Genomic DNA, 15065 nt, shown 5'->3' on the forward strand with positions numbered 1-15065 from the left:
TTCATTAACGGACACAAATCCTTCCCTCTGTCTCCTACACATAGTTCTTGGGGCTGGGGCATGAATTTCTAACTAAAGTCAGTTGTCAAACTTAAAGTCAACATAAAATGTGTAGTTTTTATTTTTTCAGCTCTTCTTACCAAACAAAATGGGGTATGAAACTTCAAATGATCAACAAGCAGAGGTGCTTAAGCGTGGTCTCAGGAAGTCAAACTAATTGAAAACTTTTTTCTTCCATTTTAAACAGTGATTTGTGATTTAATGTTTTCTAGCAATCCTTTTTATCAAATAAATCACACACACACACACACACACACACAAAAGTATAAAATATACTACTAATAATAATACAACAAAAGGGGTATAAGTAAGGCAGATTAAAATATTCCATACATTCATCTTTTTTTATAAGGCCTAGTTAGTTTGGGACCAAATTAATGAATGAACAATGCATTTTATATAGTGCTTTATTGTGTATTGTACATCCAAAGTTCTTTACATGCTAATTGATCATCTTGTATTTCCCTTTATTGAAGAAAATTATTATTTATTTTTGTTCACCCTTGAATACCTCATTCACTCTGAAATTAATCATATTATGGAAGCAAAATATTAATTTCATGTTGACTTTAAAAATCTAATTAATGCTTTAAGATGACCACCTATAAAATACAATGTTTCTGTTTCTCATTCATTCTCCATCTCTCTGTGTCTCACACACTTACTCATAAGTGCCTGTAAATGCATCCACAGGTTATTAGAGTATACACCATTTAGTATATTACTTTCATATCAGTCATCATGTTGGAAAGGCGGCATTTTACCAGTTTTTTAACTTCACTTTTCTTCTAAATAACTCACTGACTCAAGTTTGGTGTCATAAAGTTGGACCACTAAGGGAAAGGTACCTAAGTATTGATATTTTATAGGGCTTGAACCCTGGTGGGGTCTGTAGTGCCTTGGCTTACTCTCACCTCTCTCACCCAGTGACACCTGAAGTACCTTTGCCAACAACTAACTTCTCACACTTTAAACAAAGTAAACATTGTGATCATCCTCCCTTTGTGAGTGGCATAGTAACATAGGCCCAGGTCTTAACTGATTTGTGTTCTGTGTGTCTGAGCTTGTGACAAATCACCACAATGTGTACTGACACTATTGGTTAACTGTATTTGTTAGAGTGTTCCGAAGAATTTAAACTATATTTATTATAGACTGTCTCTTATATGAAATTTTAAGCTTCAAATACAACAGGAAATTAACATATTCTCTTTGCTTTTTAGATTGATTTACAGGATAGGAAACCCTTTGGAGGTGCATATTAATTGACACTACAATACAAAGCTACAGTGCTAAAGTAAATATATATATACTCTTAAGTGTCAAAAGTTATTGCCAAGAAACATATTAGACCTGTTTAGTTTCAGTATGTTACTCTTATCCTTGCGGAGCCATTCAGCCTTAAATGCATATATTCTATAAATTGTTATGATTTTAATGTCTTCAGACTTTAGACGTTTATATATTATAGAATTAATATATTAGATCAGAAATTATTTTCTGTTGCCAAAAAAATGGAAATGTGTGGAAAAAGTCCTTACCACAATAGGTCTTCACATTTTTGTGACAGTTGTCATGTCATTGAGATACAGATTGGCTGATTTTGCTGTAGTGACAATGACAATGCAATATTAGGTCATTAATATGGTCAGAAAAGGTAGCTAAGTAATCCCATTTTCAAGGACAAATATATGTTCATAAAGGATTTTCAATCAGGTTTTTACCTTTGAAATAGGGAAAAGAAACTATGTGCAGGTAACATATGCAGAAATAGTAACCTACACATTGTTCATTTATTCTACCAACACGGTAAAAACACAAAGCCGGTTGACAATCTGTTAAGTTGTTCTTTAATATAAAAAAGTAATGAAAATAAAGATTCATGTGCCTATAACAAACATTTACGGCCTGTTGGACCAAGTGGAGTATTAAGTTAATTTGAGACCCTGCATACTACTGTGCAAACTGCAGCAGTACAAACAAATTTTGTCAAAACTAAGCAAGTTCCTATCGAGCAAGTGGTTTTGGTGTTTACAGAGGACTAGAGATGTTTACAGACTTGAGACATTTATAAAATATTATGCCATTTTCTAAACATACCACCGCTTCTGCTGTTTACATTATATGCAGACAGAGTCTTTATTTATTTATTTGTTACATCAAAGGCTCATATCATCATAACTTATGCTGTTTTATGCAGGAGAATCTTATCCAAGGCCTATCCAAACAGTGGCCCAATCTGGCCTGTTTGAAATTTTCTGTGATCTACATAAAGATGCTAGTTAAATATCCTAAAAAATTATGTCATTTAATATACTGTAGTAGATTAAACCAGTTTCAGGTATGATTTGAAAAGTACACATTAATGTATTTTACTTTTTTATTTTTTATTTTTACATAGACACTTTTGCACTTTTCTTATGCTGTAAGATGCCCACCATTTGTTGTTGAAGGCAAATATACCTTTCTGTGTTTACGGTGCAGTTCGGTTTCAATCCAAACATAAAACAGCCACTGGAAAAGCAGTTCAGTCCACTGAGGGGTATTATATGCTCACTGCACCTGCATGAGGCAATTGCGTCATGGGCGCCAGTTTACTTAGGGGCTGAAAGATGTGCAGTTGTGATTGATGGTGTCTTCTCTCCCCCTCCCCCTTCCCCCAGAGGAAAAGAGTACGGTACTCTGAGCTGGACTTTGAGGTAAGACCCCATCCCCATCTATCCTCAGAATTGTTTGTGCTTCTGTCCAACATTATCTAGAGATTTTTTCTCAATGGATTCATACAGGAGCAAATGATAGTTGCTGCTCTGGTGCTTGTTTCCCCCATCATGCATTTAGTATTAGCAACAGACCTATCCATGGCAAAACTGCTTAGTGTTTCACATGCCTTGTTTTTTTTAGGCTTTTCTGCATTGCTTAAAAATAGGGTGACCAAATATTGCCATTTGAGATAAATGCATTAACTTAATTGAGTGTGTATATGCATTTGTGTGGTTCTACTCAAAAGTTTACATCCCCCTGGTGGAATATGAAAGATGTTAATGAATTTAACAACACAGAAGGAATTCTAACAATGGTATGTTATTTGTTTAGTACTGTCCTGAATGAGCTGTAGAAGATCAGTTGAGTCAATGATTTGTCCTAAACCATGGGTGTCCAAACTTGGTTAAGGAGGGCCAATGTCATGAGTTTGACATTAGATTTAAAGTTAATTTAAACAGTATTGGCAGTAAATAGATGTAAAGTTGATGAATAATTGTTATTTACAGCATTGCTGCAGTTCAAATATAGGTTTAATACTGCGTAGCAATGCTCAGTAAATTCAGAAATTAATTTAGCATTTTAGAAATCTGGTCACCCTGTTTACCATATGACATATTTGATATGTCTTCACAAAGTGTGCTGTCTAATGACACAAGTAGGATATTTCTCTGAGTACAGAAGGATCAAGGCTGCAGAAACACTGAACCAGTGTAGAGCTCTGTAAGTGTTGAGTGAATGGCATTATTGTGTGTGAAAGAGATAGACGGCATAATGAGACGAGTAGAGACTGCACGTGTATGACTGAGGCACCCTGGGGGGCACCTCCATGGAATGATCAACTGGCAGCATCCAGCAAATCTCCAGTCTAAAACATCCCAATCCATTTTCTCCAGAACACACTAGTGTGCTTTTAAACAAGCTGCTCTTCAATTATATTTGAAAGCCTAAGTTATGACTGGATATTTGCTCTCCAGTATGGAGGCTTCTTCTCAAACAGAGGTATGTCTGGTTACTAACGCATTCAGATGCTTTTAGAGCTTCATAACCTTTTCCATCCTAGTCAGTGCTGCATGAGATCTCCCTCCTGTCCTGATAAACAATTGAGGTTGACTATAGATTAATATAATTTTAAATGATTTAGATAATCATTTGTTTTTGTCACAAGGATTCATTTCGAAAAGTTAATTAGCTGAAATATCCCTGTAAATGCATAATATTTTAGTGCATGTAGTTTTAATTCATTAAATTCCTCTTTAAAACAAAAATTAAATAACATTTAACCAAAATAGGTATTGCTTTGGTGAGGAAAAAAAGCAGTCAGTCTTACAACCATGATATGTTTGCTGGTTTGGCATTTGTAGCACTATTTTTGTGGTCAGGCTGGATTGTTGTCTTTGTGTCCTAGTAATCATATTTTTACAAGCAAAATTCACACTGATCATAATGAAGATAAACAGGTGTATGTGCTACATTAAATGCCATAAAATGTAAACATTTTATAAATTCATATATTTAACTTTGGCAGCCCTAAAATAAATGACTCTTGGTTATATGCAGTAACCATTTATTAAAAAAAGCTAAATAAACCACAAATTCCATTATTTCTCAGAAATCAACCCAAGTGCATGGATGCTCACATTCGCAGGTTGGAGCTCCATGTCAGCTCTGCGTGAACACCAGCTGTGACTACAAAACAGCCCAGCCAGCTTCCGAACACCTCCAATTGGTGGAAGTATCTGTCAGTATGAAATGATACTGACTAGAGAGCTTTACCATTGTTTAATACCCATCAAAACCAATCCGTTTTGCTACTCAATCAGAACACCACCCTTCAAGAGGATGCGTGTTCAAAGTGACCCTAGTTTTGCAGTTTAACACCAGTAGCCGCTGACCCAGCTCTTCCCTGGCCTGCCCTTTCTTATTTTTGCTTTTGTTTCTTTTTGTTTGTTTTGTTGTTTTCCCCTTCCTTACAGAAAGTGATGCACACTCGTAAAAGACACTCAGAGCTCTACCATGAACTCAACCACTCCACCAAGTTCCACACCATAGACAGGTATAACAGGGACCCTGCCATGTCCTCCTTTAAGGTAAGACCCCTCTAACCTGTGAGCCCACACTGATACCCATCCCTGACACAGTCAAATCCTTCACTTCAAGTGAAATAAACCCGCCATGTGTTTTCTAAAATTCCTGCGTAATTGCGTCACAAATTCGATAAAGTAATACTATGATCACACATGCAATGCTGCAATTGTAACTGGAGCTCTAAATAGTTTTCTTATACATTAATTACTAATGATAGTTATGTAAATAATTTGTTACTGGAGGAAACTTCCAGTTTTAATGGTGTATTAATGTCTTTAATTCCTTTTAACCTGCTTTAAAAGGACAGGGATTAAAATCCAGAAACGTTTTGATATGAAATGGTTAAAATGGATATGGAAAATGAAATTCTATCATCATTTATTCACTCTCATGTTGTTTTAAACCTGTAGGACTTTAATGTGTGGGCAATAACTTTTTTTGTTGTTGTTGATGTTTTGTTTTATAAATATCTTTTATGTTTCACAGAAGAAAGAAAAGCATACACGTACATGTTTGGAACGATACGAGGGTGATAAATTATAACAGAATTTGAATTTTTGGGTGAACTATCCCTTTAAAAATTAAAAAAGAAAGAATTGGAAGAGTTTGTATTGTGATACTTGAATTTAAGTTAGAAAAAAAAGAAGTTTGAAATGCACCTGGTGTTTGAAAAACTCATCTTTATCAGCACATGCACTACTTTCCATTTCTCCAAGCCTTGTGTTTTGTAAGCTAATTAATACAATATTAATAGTTGGATCATATTTAGTCTCTTCCCATTAAGCTTCTCAAAGTACACCTGCCCACTGCAGCGCTGTCTCCTATCTGCTTCCCTTGGAAAGAGCTGACTGTTCATCTTTGCATTAGCTAGACTGCTGAATATTTAATGTTCTATTAGCGGAAGAAGCATTGCAAACATCCACGCGCCAGTGTCCACAGGCGTTTGTCATTAAGATTTCAAAACAAATGCCCTGTGGAAAATTACCTGCCTGCAATTTGCGACAAGTGTATACTTTGGTGGCATTTGCCACATGCTCACTCACTTTTCATTTGGATCATGCTGTCTGCGGCCTCAGTTACTATTCCAGCCCATTAGATACTTGTGCTGCATTACTTTTAACTAGAGGCATGTCCTGGGGTGGCCCTGGCCACTGGAGTGATTTGATTGGTCACTCCAAAATTCTAGCCATCTCTTAAGTTATCAGTGAAGATATATGTAGTATTTTTCTTGACAATGAGTCTCTAACCTACATGAGCCACCCAGTCAAAAAAGTCTTCAGACAAGCATTAGATTAGAGGTTCATGTTCTCACATTACAGAGGATCGAATGCTTTCTAAATGCGTTTCAAATGACACTACAGAGTTCTTCTGACAGTACTGATGATGAGTCATGATGCTTTTAGCATTTGCCTTTTGATTCCCAGTGGAAAAGTTTCCAGCTTACAGCATATAATGATTTTGATTTCATTCCACAGGTTTGATTATGTTGACAATCCTGTAATTACAGCGATAATGGTGCCTAAGACAATCAATTATTTGGATTTCTTCTTTAGGTCAAGACCAATGCGAGAGTGGTTTTCCACTTATTATTCATAATTCCTTCATAAAGAAGTGGTTTCATAAAGTTACAGGATCCTGCTGGATTCATAACCATTCAACATTACACAGCTTTCCCTAAAACCACTCTACCTCATGAAACCACATCTACCTCAAAAACTATAACATCATAACAACAAATAATAAATAATAAACAATAAAAAAATAAAATTAAAAAAGTGCCATGCCAGTGGTCTTTATACCCCTCTAACAATCCGGCCGACTTCACAGGTTCCTCCTCCACCTCCACCAAGACAATCTGAGCCTTTAACACGGAGAATGAGCTTCGTTTACAAAGAGAGCCAACGTAAGCATGTCAACCAGACCCAGTATTCCCAGCCCCATGTGGTAGGGCCCTGATTTATGAAGGCGCTCATTGGTGCAGTGTAAACCCTCACTTTGTGGAGTCTAAGAGGTGTAGAGGACTAAATGTTAGGTGTTTGTTTTTGTTTTTTTTCACATTAGATTGTGTTAACTCAGCGTGGAATATTCCCTGCAATGTTGTGGTGTACTGTTGTAAATCACACAGCCTTGCGTTGACATCATGCTTTTGCTAGTGGTGTTTTAAACCCTTTACGTTTTTATTTTAAACCAACCCATACATATAAACCCTTATAAACCACAAAAACTTTCAGTTAAATTTATAAAAAGGTGTTTTAAAAGATCATAAACACATAAAACTTAATTTGGCCACAAATCTGCATTAAAGTAGAATTAACCCTATTGTATACGGTAAGTAAACACATACTTCTCCAGCGGCAACGTGATGCTGATGATATTAGAAGTGCGTCTGGTGTGTGTGTGGGGGGGCCGTTAAAGAGATGAGTGCACATTCGGGAAAAATCTAAGTAATTTTTCTCTACTGTCTTATTCTAGAATTTCCTTTTATCCCATTGGATCATTCTAACAGCTGGTGAGGAAAGTGAGCTTAGTGGGGTCTCTAACACATCCAAATGGCCCCTTCCAGACACTGTCCATTTCTTCTAATCGTCTTTCTCTCTCTATTTCCCTCCTACATACGCCGACTTCAATCTCTCGTTTTTACCATGGGTTCTCTTCATCTTCTTTTTCTATAGGGACAGTGGTGGCGCCTTAGTCACTTGCAGTCCGTTAAATTGCTTGTGTTAGTGCGAATGGAGCTTGATGCAGTTTGAAAGGAAGTTAACCTCTAAGTGAAGATGCTGGCTGGGCTGATAGCTGTAGCGGAGGCACCCCATATGGTCCCAAATGGATGAAGGACTGGTAGCCTGTGTTCAATCTATTCATGCTAATGGGGATCCTACAAATGAACACAGCGGGAAACTTGAGAGCAGAGGAAGGCAACAGTCTGGCTCTTGAAATATGTATAAGCTGAAAACTTCTGCTCTTACACCCACTGACTTTTTTACGAAAGCGTAAACATCATGAATACATGCACCAAGTAAGCAATAATGTAAGACTTGAACAATCCCTCAACCTAAAGTATTAGGCACATAACCCACATAATGCATGCAATGGACATGACTGATGCTTTAAATCATGTAATACATTTCCATGAATTTTTCTTCTTGTAAGGGTGATACAGTTTGGAAAAAAAAAAAACAATGTACTTTGAAAGGAGGAGGATTAAGGGAAGAGTATTATTATTACTATTGCCATATAAATCAGAGTTTAATAGTCAATGCATTCAATTTCACAATAAACCATAATATATATATTATTTATTTTTTGTACATTAGGGTGTTTTGTTGTCACAACCCTGGAAAGAATTACAACCGCAACTTTTTAAAAGGAAATATTTAAGTGCAGAGACAAGAATATACTAAAGTCTTCTAGTAAAATACGTTATGGCTAACTCTGGAAAAAATTGCTATTAAAAAAAAATATATGATTGCAGATAAAATATGTGTCGAGTCACCTACTTAAATTACAGATAGGTGTTAAAGGCCTTTATCTGCAATTAGAAAGTTTAATCCAAAGCATGATTACATTCTGTGACCCCTCTCAACAAGTATTATTTAAACTGCTTTTTAGTATAAATGGCTCATTAAATCTTTCAGAACTCTATAGCACTGTTAATATATAGTATCAGTCGTAGAGTGGTCTCATGAATCTAAAATTGTAATTGTCATGCTTTAAAGGTTAAGCTCTGAACAGTTATCAGTACTCACACAGTGTGTGTGATTATAAGTATGCATTAGTGTGCATCTGTGAGTGTTTACCTATTCTTAGCGTGTTTGGTTATGCCTCGTTGAAACTGTTTCCCTGCAGTTGAGTTGAATTATTGTTAGCCCAACTGTGAAGTTCAGGTGTTTGAGACGGTTTGCAACATTGAGGACAAGTATGTTTTCATATTTTCACTTGTCGATTTTCTCTCATAATGGTTTGCTCATTTACTAGAGCTTTATTCCTCTCGGGTATTAATTGAATAACCAATTTTTTGCCATCTTGTATTTGCCTTTTGTCCACACAAAATTAGGCCCGAAATTATATTTTCTTTACAGAGTATGGTGTTGACCGAACTTGACGCAGATGCACCATCAAACAGCTTAATGAAGGGGCTTAAAGCTAGGATGGGACTCTTACACACTCATACACACGGCAAAAATGCTAATTTGCAGTCTGTGCCAATTAAGACATAATTAGTGAGACATGTCTGCAGATTTCACCATGCAGGACTCTCTTCTTGCTGTATTGTAGTTCAGCTTATATATGAATCATTGCATAGAAGGGATAATATTCATTTTTGACAGTTTTGTGTCTATTTTGCTCTTTTGTGTTTTTTTCTTACATTGAACTGAGTAGAATAGATTACAGACTATTAGCAGAGCTGACATAATGCAGTATAACTCAGCAATGGCTGTCATAGCAGAGAGACCAGATAAGGCTTTTAGCGCATTATCCTTTATACATAATGTATGACTTTATAATGGAGGGAACTCAGAGATCATGTATGCACTGAAGGTGACCGTATATATCAACATTTATTGTGGTTATCCGATTATATTTAACGCTCCAGGAGTTAAGAAACAAACAGCCTAATCTGGACATGATCCCATAATTCTGGCCTTTTATTCTGGGTTGGAGACCCCAAAGCTCACTAAATATATTTTTTTGTGTATAAATGTAGAGGGGAGAATTGACAAAAATTGCACAATTCTGCCTGTGTTGTTTCAGCACATTCATTAAAGCAATTATGCAAATCAGGTATACAATTATGCTAATTAAAATTTATTGCAAACAGCTAAAAAATGCGGTCAACACAATTTGCATGACATTATTGTATCTTTTGAAAGGTTTTCATTGTCAGATTGTGGACAGTGTGCTGGACTACTGCTATCTGGCGTACTTTAGTACATTGCTCCGATCCAGACGCCTGAACTGTCTTTAAAATACTAAAATTAGATATATAGCCAGTTAAAATGCTCTTCTCTATCATTTGATTATATTTTGATGAATAACCGCTCCCAAAATGGCAACATTTAAATTGTCTAGTGAATTCGCCCCAGACACTCATCTCTGACAAAGGCCTTGTTGTTTTATCCTGCTTCTTGTTCTGTGTTGCATACCCACGCTGTTTTACTCGATCCACTACATATTTTTATCTTTTTGTTATTTCTTATTTTGTGTATTGTTGTTTTTTTCATAATGCACTGCTGCCTGTCTTTGTCTTTCCTTGGTTTGAAACTACATGTTTTCTGTCATAGTTTGACTGTAGCCAGGCAGTCAGCAGACCCAAGGGGCGACAAACAGAGAAAAGGTAACAGAAAGAAAAAAAAAATCTCATCCGTGTTTGAGCCATTGTCACAGAGAGTGTTTCTTTTTGTCCTTTCCACCCTATAGTCTCCATAGAAACTTCTAGACCAGTGCAGAACTCCCACAGTGACTAAACTTGCTCTCTCCCGCTGCCCTGCTACTGTAGACACTGCTCCTTTCACATCTTTCCTTTGCTTCATTGTGCAACAGCTGACTTCTTCCCTAACCTGTGCATTCTCATTTGTGTAGTGGACACAGACTGTAGGTTGTGGTCACTGCTGTGTTGCTGTACCTTCCTTGCTGTCTGCGCACACATATTAATAGTTCTCGAATCCAAAGAGTGTCATTGTGTAGAAGAGGTGATACAGTTGTTTAACTTTGTAAAAACATTAATTGGTGAATTTTTCTTGGGTAAAAAAGGGAGTGATTTGAATAATACAGTACTATCATTTTCCTGTTATCTCATCAGTGGTCTAGGGTCATGCAGACTGTATGTATTCTTGCTGATGACATTCCTGCCCATCACTACTTTCAGAAAAGAGAGGAAGAGAAGGGAGGGTGAGGGAGTGACATCCATTGTTAACATCTATGAGAATCCTCCATAGGGACTAGCTACAAAATGAGTAATGACAGAAAAGCTCAAAAATGTAGCGAGCTGCCTACCAAGACAGCATTTTAAGGGGATTTTGGGGGCACTCCCTATGTGAAATCAAAATTGAATGGTAAGCTCCTCCTAATATTTCTCATTTTGGATCATTTCTGAGGCAGCATGATACATATCCTTTGCAATGCAAGGAATCAAATCTCATAATAGTTTATATATTATTGTGTTGTTAGCCAAGCAACATGTAAAAATGCTAAATTCTATCCAAAATAATTAGTTTATTAATTAGTTTAATTTATAAATATTTTACTGAAATTAATTAACCAAAAATAGTTATATTATATTCAACTGTTAGCTTAGCAACGTGTTAAAATACCAAAATGTATCCAGAATAATGGAGTTAAGAAAAATACAGTATAAATTCAATTAAATGAGTTTAAATGAGCTATTTTACTGTGGTGTTAGCAGCATGTTAAAATGATAAACCTGGAGTCAAAAGAATAAGAAAATTATAAATATACTTAATTTGGCACTGCAATCTTTTTCAGATTAGCTATTTTAGCAACATGCTTTTTCTTAACAACATGCTAAGTCACCACATGTAGAGTTATACTGTATACAGCAGTTCAAAGATCATTAATAAGGTTCTCTTTCAGATAGCATGCTGCCTTAGATGGTAGGCAGCAGGTTTAATAAAGTGATGTCTCCATGTCCATTTTTCTTCCTGCAAATCATCACAGAATTGCCTTCTCTTTAGCATGCAGTGCTTAGTTTCCTCTTTCTCTATCACAGTGTTTCAGTACAGACATGCTCGACGTGATTCACATATGCTGAAGTCAGCAGTCGCCTCTCTTGAGCATAGTGCTTTAGCCGTTTAAGTTGTCTCTGTCTGTCTTTGTGCAAAAGAAATATATAGGAAAGGAGTGCACTTGCCTCCAAAATTGAATCCATAGACTCTTCCATCAAGGTAACAAAAATTCAAACAAACATCGCTCCCCCCCCAGACATGTTCAGTGACTGTGATCCCCCTCCTTTTCTCTCTTTCACTCTCTCGCTCTGCCTGTCTCTCTCTCTCTCTCTCTCTCTCTCTCTCTCTGTGTCTCTCTTCCTTTATTTTTCTTTCCTCCCATCCTCATTTTTATTGCAACAGAGGGAAAAGCGATGGAGCATTTCGTCTGCCGGAGGTGAAAAGAATTCTTCGAGTGTAAGTAGAAAAGGCCTGACAAGGAAAGATGGAGAAAGCTAAAGGAAGTGAAGGAGGGTTGTTGGGAGCGAAGCGATCGGGAGGAAGAGAGATGGAGGGGAAAAGAAATACTCAAAAGCAGCACAATCGCGTTAGCATTCTCTTAGGAATAAAGTCGGTCTCCTCTTCAGCATTAACAACACTTCTGCTCGACAAAATGTTCCTTCTTCAGCGTTTAGCATGCAAATTGGCTGCCAGATTATGCTTTTTGTATCCATTTTACCAACTGTCAGACAGTTAAATTGGATGAATTATAATCAGGGTGCTATCGCCCCCTTGTGGATGGAAACTTGCTTACATGAGCCTACAAACTCAGATTTATTTATTTTTTAGGTTGTAAATGAGAGCCAAAAGAAACGATGTCCAGTTTGCTCTCTACTCTAAATATTGTTGTAATGTGCACGTGTGAGTTTGCACATATTTGTGTTTGTGTTCATATTTCCATCTCCATGGTAAACCCACCCACACAGCTTTAGTTTAAGCCTCCTCCTTTACAAACACGGAAAAGAGGAAGGCAGAGAAACTTATGCTCAGTCATACCTCAGACGAGTCATTTACATGGGGTTTTCCAATCTTCCCGATCCGTCACGCATGCAATCAGCGGGTGTTTGAGCTGAGGGGGAGCTGACGGCAACCCTGGAATTGATCGCCTCAAACGTTTCAAAATATGCAGGTTCATACATCTCATTTTTGGGGAAGCCGGGAATAGATTTGAGAGGAGGGGAACTGCAAGATAAATTTGTTAGGTCTCAATAGAGCTCCTTCGAGTGGATAGGCTCTCAATTTTTATCAGTCCCTGTGTGATTAGATTAATCCCTACTGTATAATGCAATTTACCTACCATTAAAAGGCCTTATAGCTGTTGGATACACCATTAGCCTCAATGGGATGGAGAGTGTATGTTTTCTGGCCATCTGAAGTAATGAACACCTGGAATAGCCGGGCATAAAACGCAGCACAGACCACCACTAATGCCGATGAGTGGGTCGCTCCATATGTTGTATAGACAAGTAATAATGTAGCAAGACTATAAAGCCATTTAGTCTTTATGCTGCTGTTGAAATATGCATTCAGACACATTAAATGTGAATTACAAATGCCAGAGCACATTTCCATTAGTTACAGATTAAATACAATTTTGTTTTTCAGTCTTATGCTCTTTGCATGTCTAAAAATGACCATGGTTGTGATGGTTTCCACCAGAATACTGTAGATAAGAGTAATATTGTTATAGCATTGTAAAATTAAATGTATTGTTTTTCTTGTTGTAGTGGTGGCTAACCCCAAATGTGTATGTAGTGTGAATTAGTGTGTGTGTGTGTGTATATATATATATATATATATATATATATATATATATATATATATATATTAATGTTCATGTTTTATATTGTCATATGTAATCTAAAATGCTGATTTGCTGCTCAAAAATATGTATTACCAATGTTGAAAACAGTTGAGCTGCTTTATTTATTGATTTAGTTATTTAGGGATTTTTTGATAAATAGAAACTTTGATCAGCATTTATTTGAAATAGAAAAAAATGTAGAAATTAGGCTTAATAGCTCTGCAAAAAAAAACAAAAAAAAACCAGCATAAAACCTGGTTTAAGCTGGAAGTAGCTGGTTTTATCCGTCTTCCAGCCCGACCAAGCTGGTTTTAGCAAAGACCAGCCTGACCAGCTAAAAAAGTGGTCAAACCTCCTCTAAAACCAGTCTGAATGACCCGCTAAAACCAGCCTAACCTGGTTTTTCAGCAGGGACACTTTTTGTCAGAGAATGGTTTAGGTTAAAGGAGGTAATCAGTGTTTATGCTCTGGATTTAATTAGAATTTTCTTCTGTGTATGTGCATATTCAGGACAAGTCCACCACAGATGACCAGCGATCCTGGGACAGCTTTAAGACCATGATCCCTGAGCAGACATGTGGCTCCAGTGAACATAAGGACAGACTGGAGTTACGCAGTAAACCCTGGGACACATCCTCTGCCAACACACCTGACACATCCGAAGGAGACTTCCAGACTGAAGTGTGAAGAGAACACACACCTACAGCAAACTGAGAGACAACTAAATCCTCTTACGTACTCGTGCTGTCAGTGATCTTCAGCAAGACGTGTTCTAAAGGATTCTGTACTTGTTTACAGGTGTGAGGACAGACCAGAGATGAAGAGTGCTCTATTCTATATTTTCACACAGAGACATTAAATGAAAGCGTGGGGCCAGGAGAGTATGGTAAAAAAAAAAAAAAAAAAAAAAAAAAAAAAAAAACTGTTTCTGAAATGTCTTGATTTTACTCCAGAAAGGATCCTCTTTCTCCTGTTTGATGATTTGGGAATTTAAATGCACCCTTTTTTTTATAGAGAAAAAAAAAATCAGTACTGATGATTCGCACACAGTTTAATGACCCCTTAGGGTTTTTTTCCTCCTTTCTGTCTTCTCATTCCTTGGATGATTCAAGTTCAGTTTCCCTTTTTCTTGCTTTGGTTTTCGAGGAAGAGGGAAGGGAAGTTTTGCAAGTATTCATTAATATGTGCCATCCTATGCTTTTTTTCCCCTCTGCATCAGATTTACTGTACTTTTTTTCCTTTTAGAATGCTTGTCCATCTTTTTATTTTTTATATATATATACATATATATAACTTATATATAAACTTCAGGTATCATTTTATGGGCGAAAGTAGGTCATACCGCTGTGTGATTGTGTTTTAAGTTTTGCAAAATGCTTAACAGAAAAAAAAGTGTGCTATACAGTATGTGCGATTCATTGTCAAATTTGCATTCGTTCACACCAGGGAAGCATCTTTGCTCCATCTTACACAACCAAAAGAATCCACATTCCAGTCATAAGAAGCTTTGGTGTTCCAGAATGGGTTTATCCAGTAAGAGACACACTTCCAGCTGAGAACGTTTCCATTTTGAACCAACACAAAGGTGGTGCTAAGTTTTCACATTTCTTTTCCATTTTAATATTGTGCTA

The 15065-nt window shown here is 36.7% G+C and overlaps 1 protein-coding gene across 12 annotated transcripts in view; it reads left to right on the forward strand.

The window, feature by feature from the left end:
- The window catches only part of adgrb2 (adhesion G protein-coupled receptor B2), a 300747-nt gene extending 286062 nt beyond the window's left edge, over positions 1 to 14685 (forward strand). For 8 of the 12 annotated variants that reach the window (XM_059556463.1, XM_059556465.1, XM_059556462.1 and 5 more), the window contains 4 exons: positions 2724 to 2759; positions 4797 to 4910; positions 11994 to 12047; positions 13945 to 14685. In XM_059556463.1, the coding sequence (XP_059412446.1) occupies positions 2724 to 2759; positions 4797 to 4910; positions 11994 to 12047; positions 13945 to 14121 (381 nt within the window). In that variant the 3' untranslated portion in view covers positions 14122 to 14685. Of the gene's footprint in view, positions 1 to 2723; positions 2760 to 4796; positions 4911 to 10190; positions 10244 to 11993; positions 12048 to 13944 lie in introns of all 12 variants that reach the window. The other 4 variants (XM_059556467.1, XM_059556466.1, XM_059556471.1 and 1 more) reach the window with 4 other exon arrangements.
- The last annotated feature ends 380 nt before the right edge of the window (positions 14686 to 15065 follow it).

The sequence above is a fragment of the Carassius carassius genome, chromosome 8, assembly GCF_963082965.1.
Source record: "Carassius carassius chromosome 8, fCarCar2.1, whole genome shotgun sequence".
Classification (NCBI taxonomy): Eukaryota; Metazoa; Chordata; class Actinopteri; order Cypriniformes; family Cyprinidae; genus Carassius; species Carassius carassius.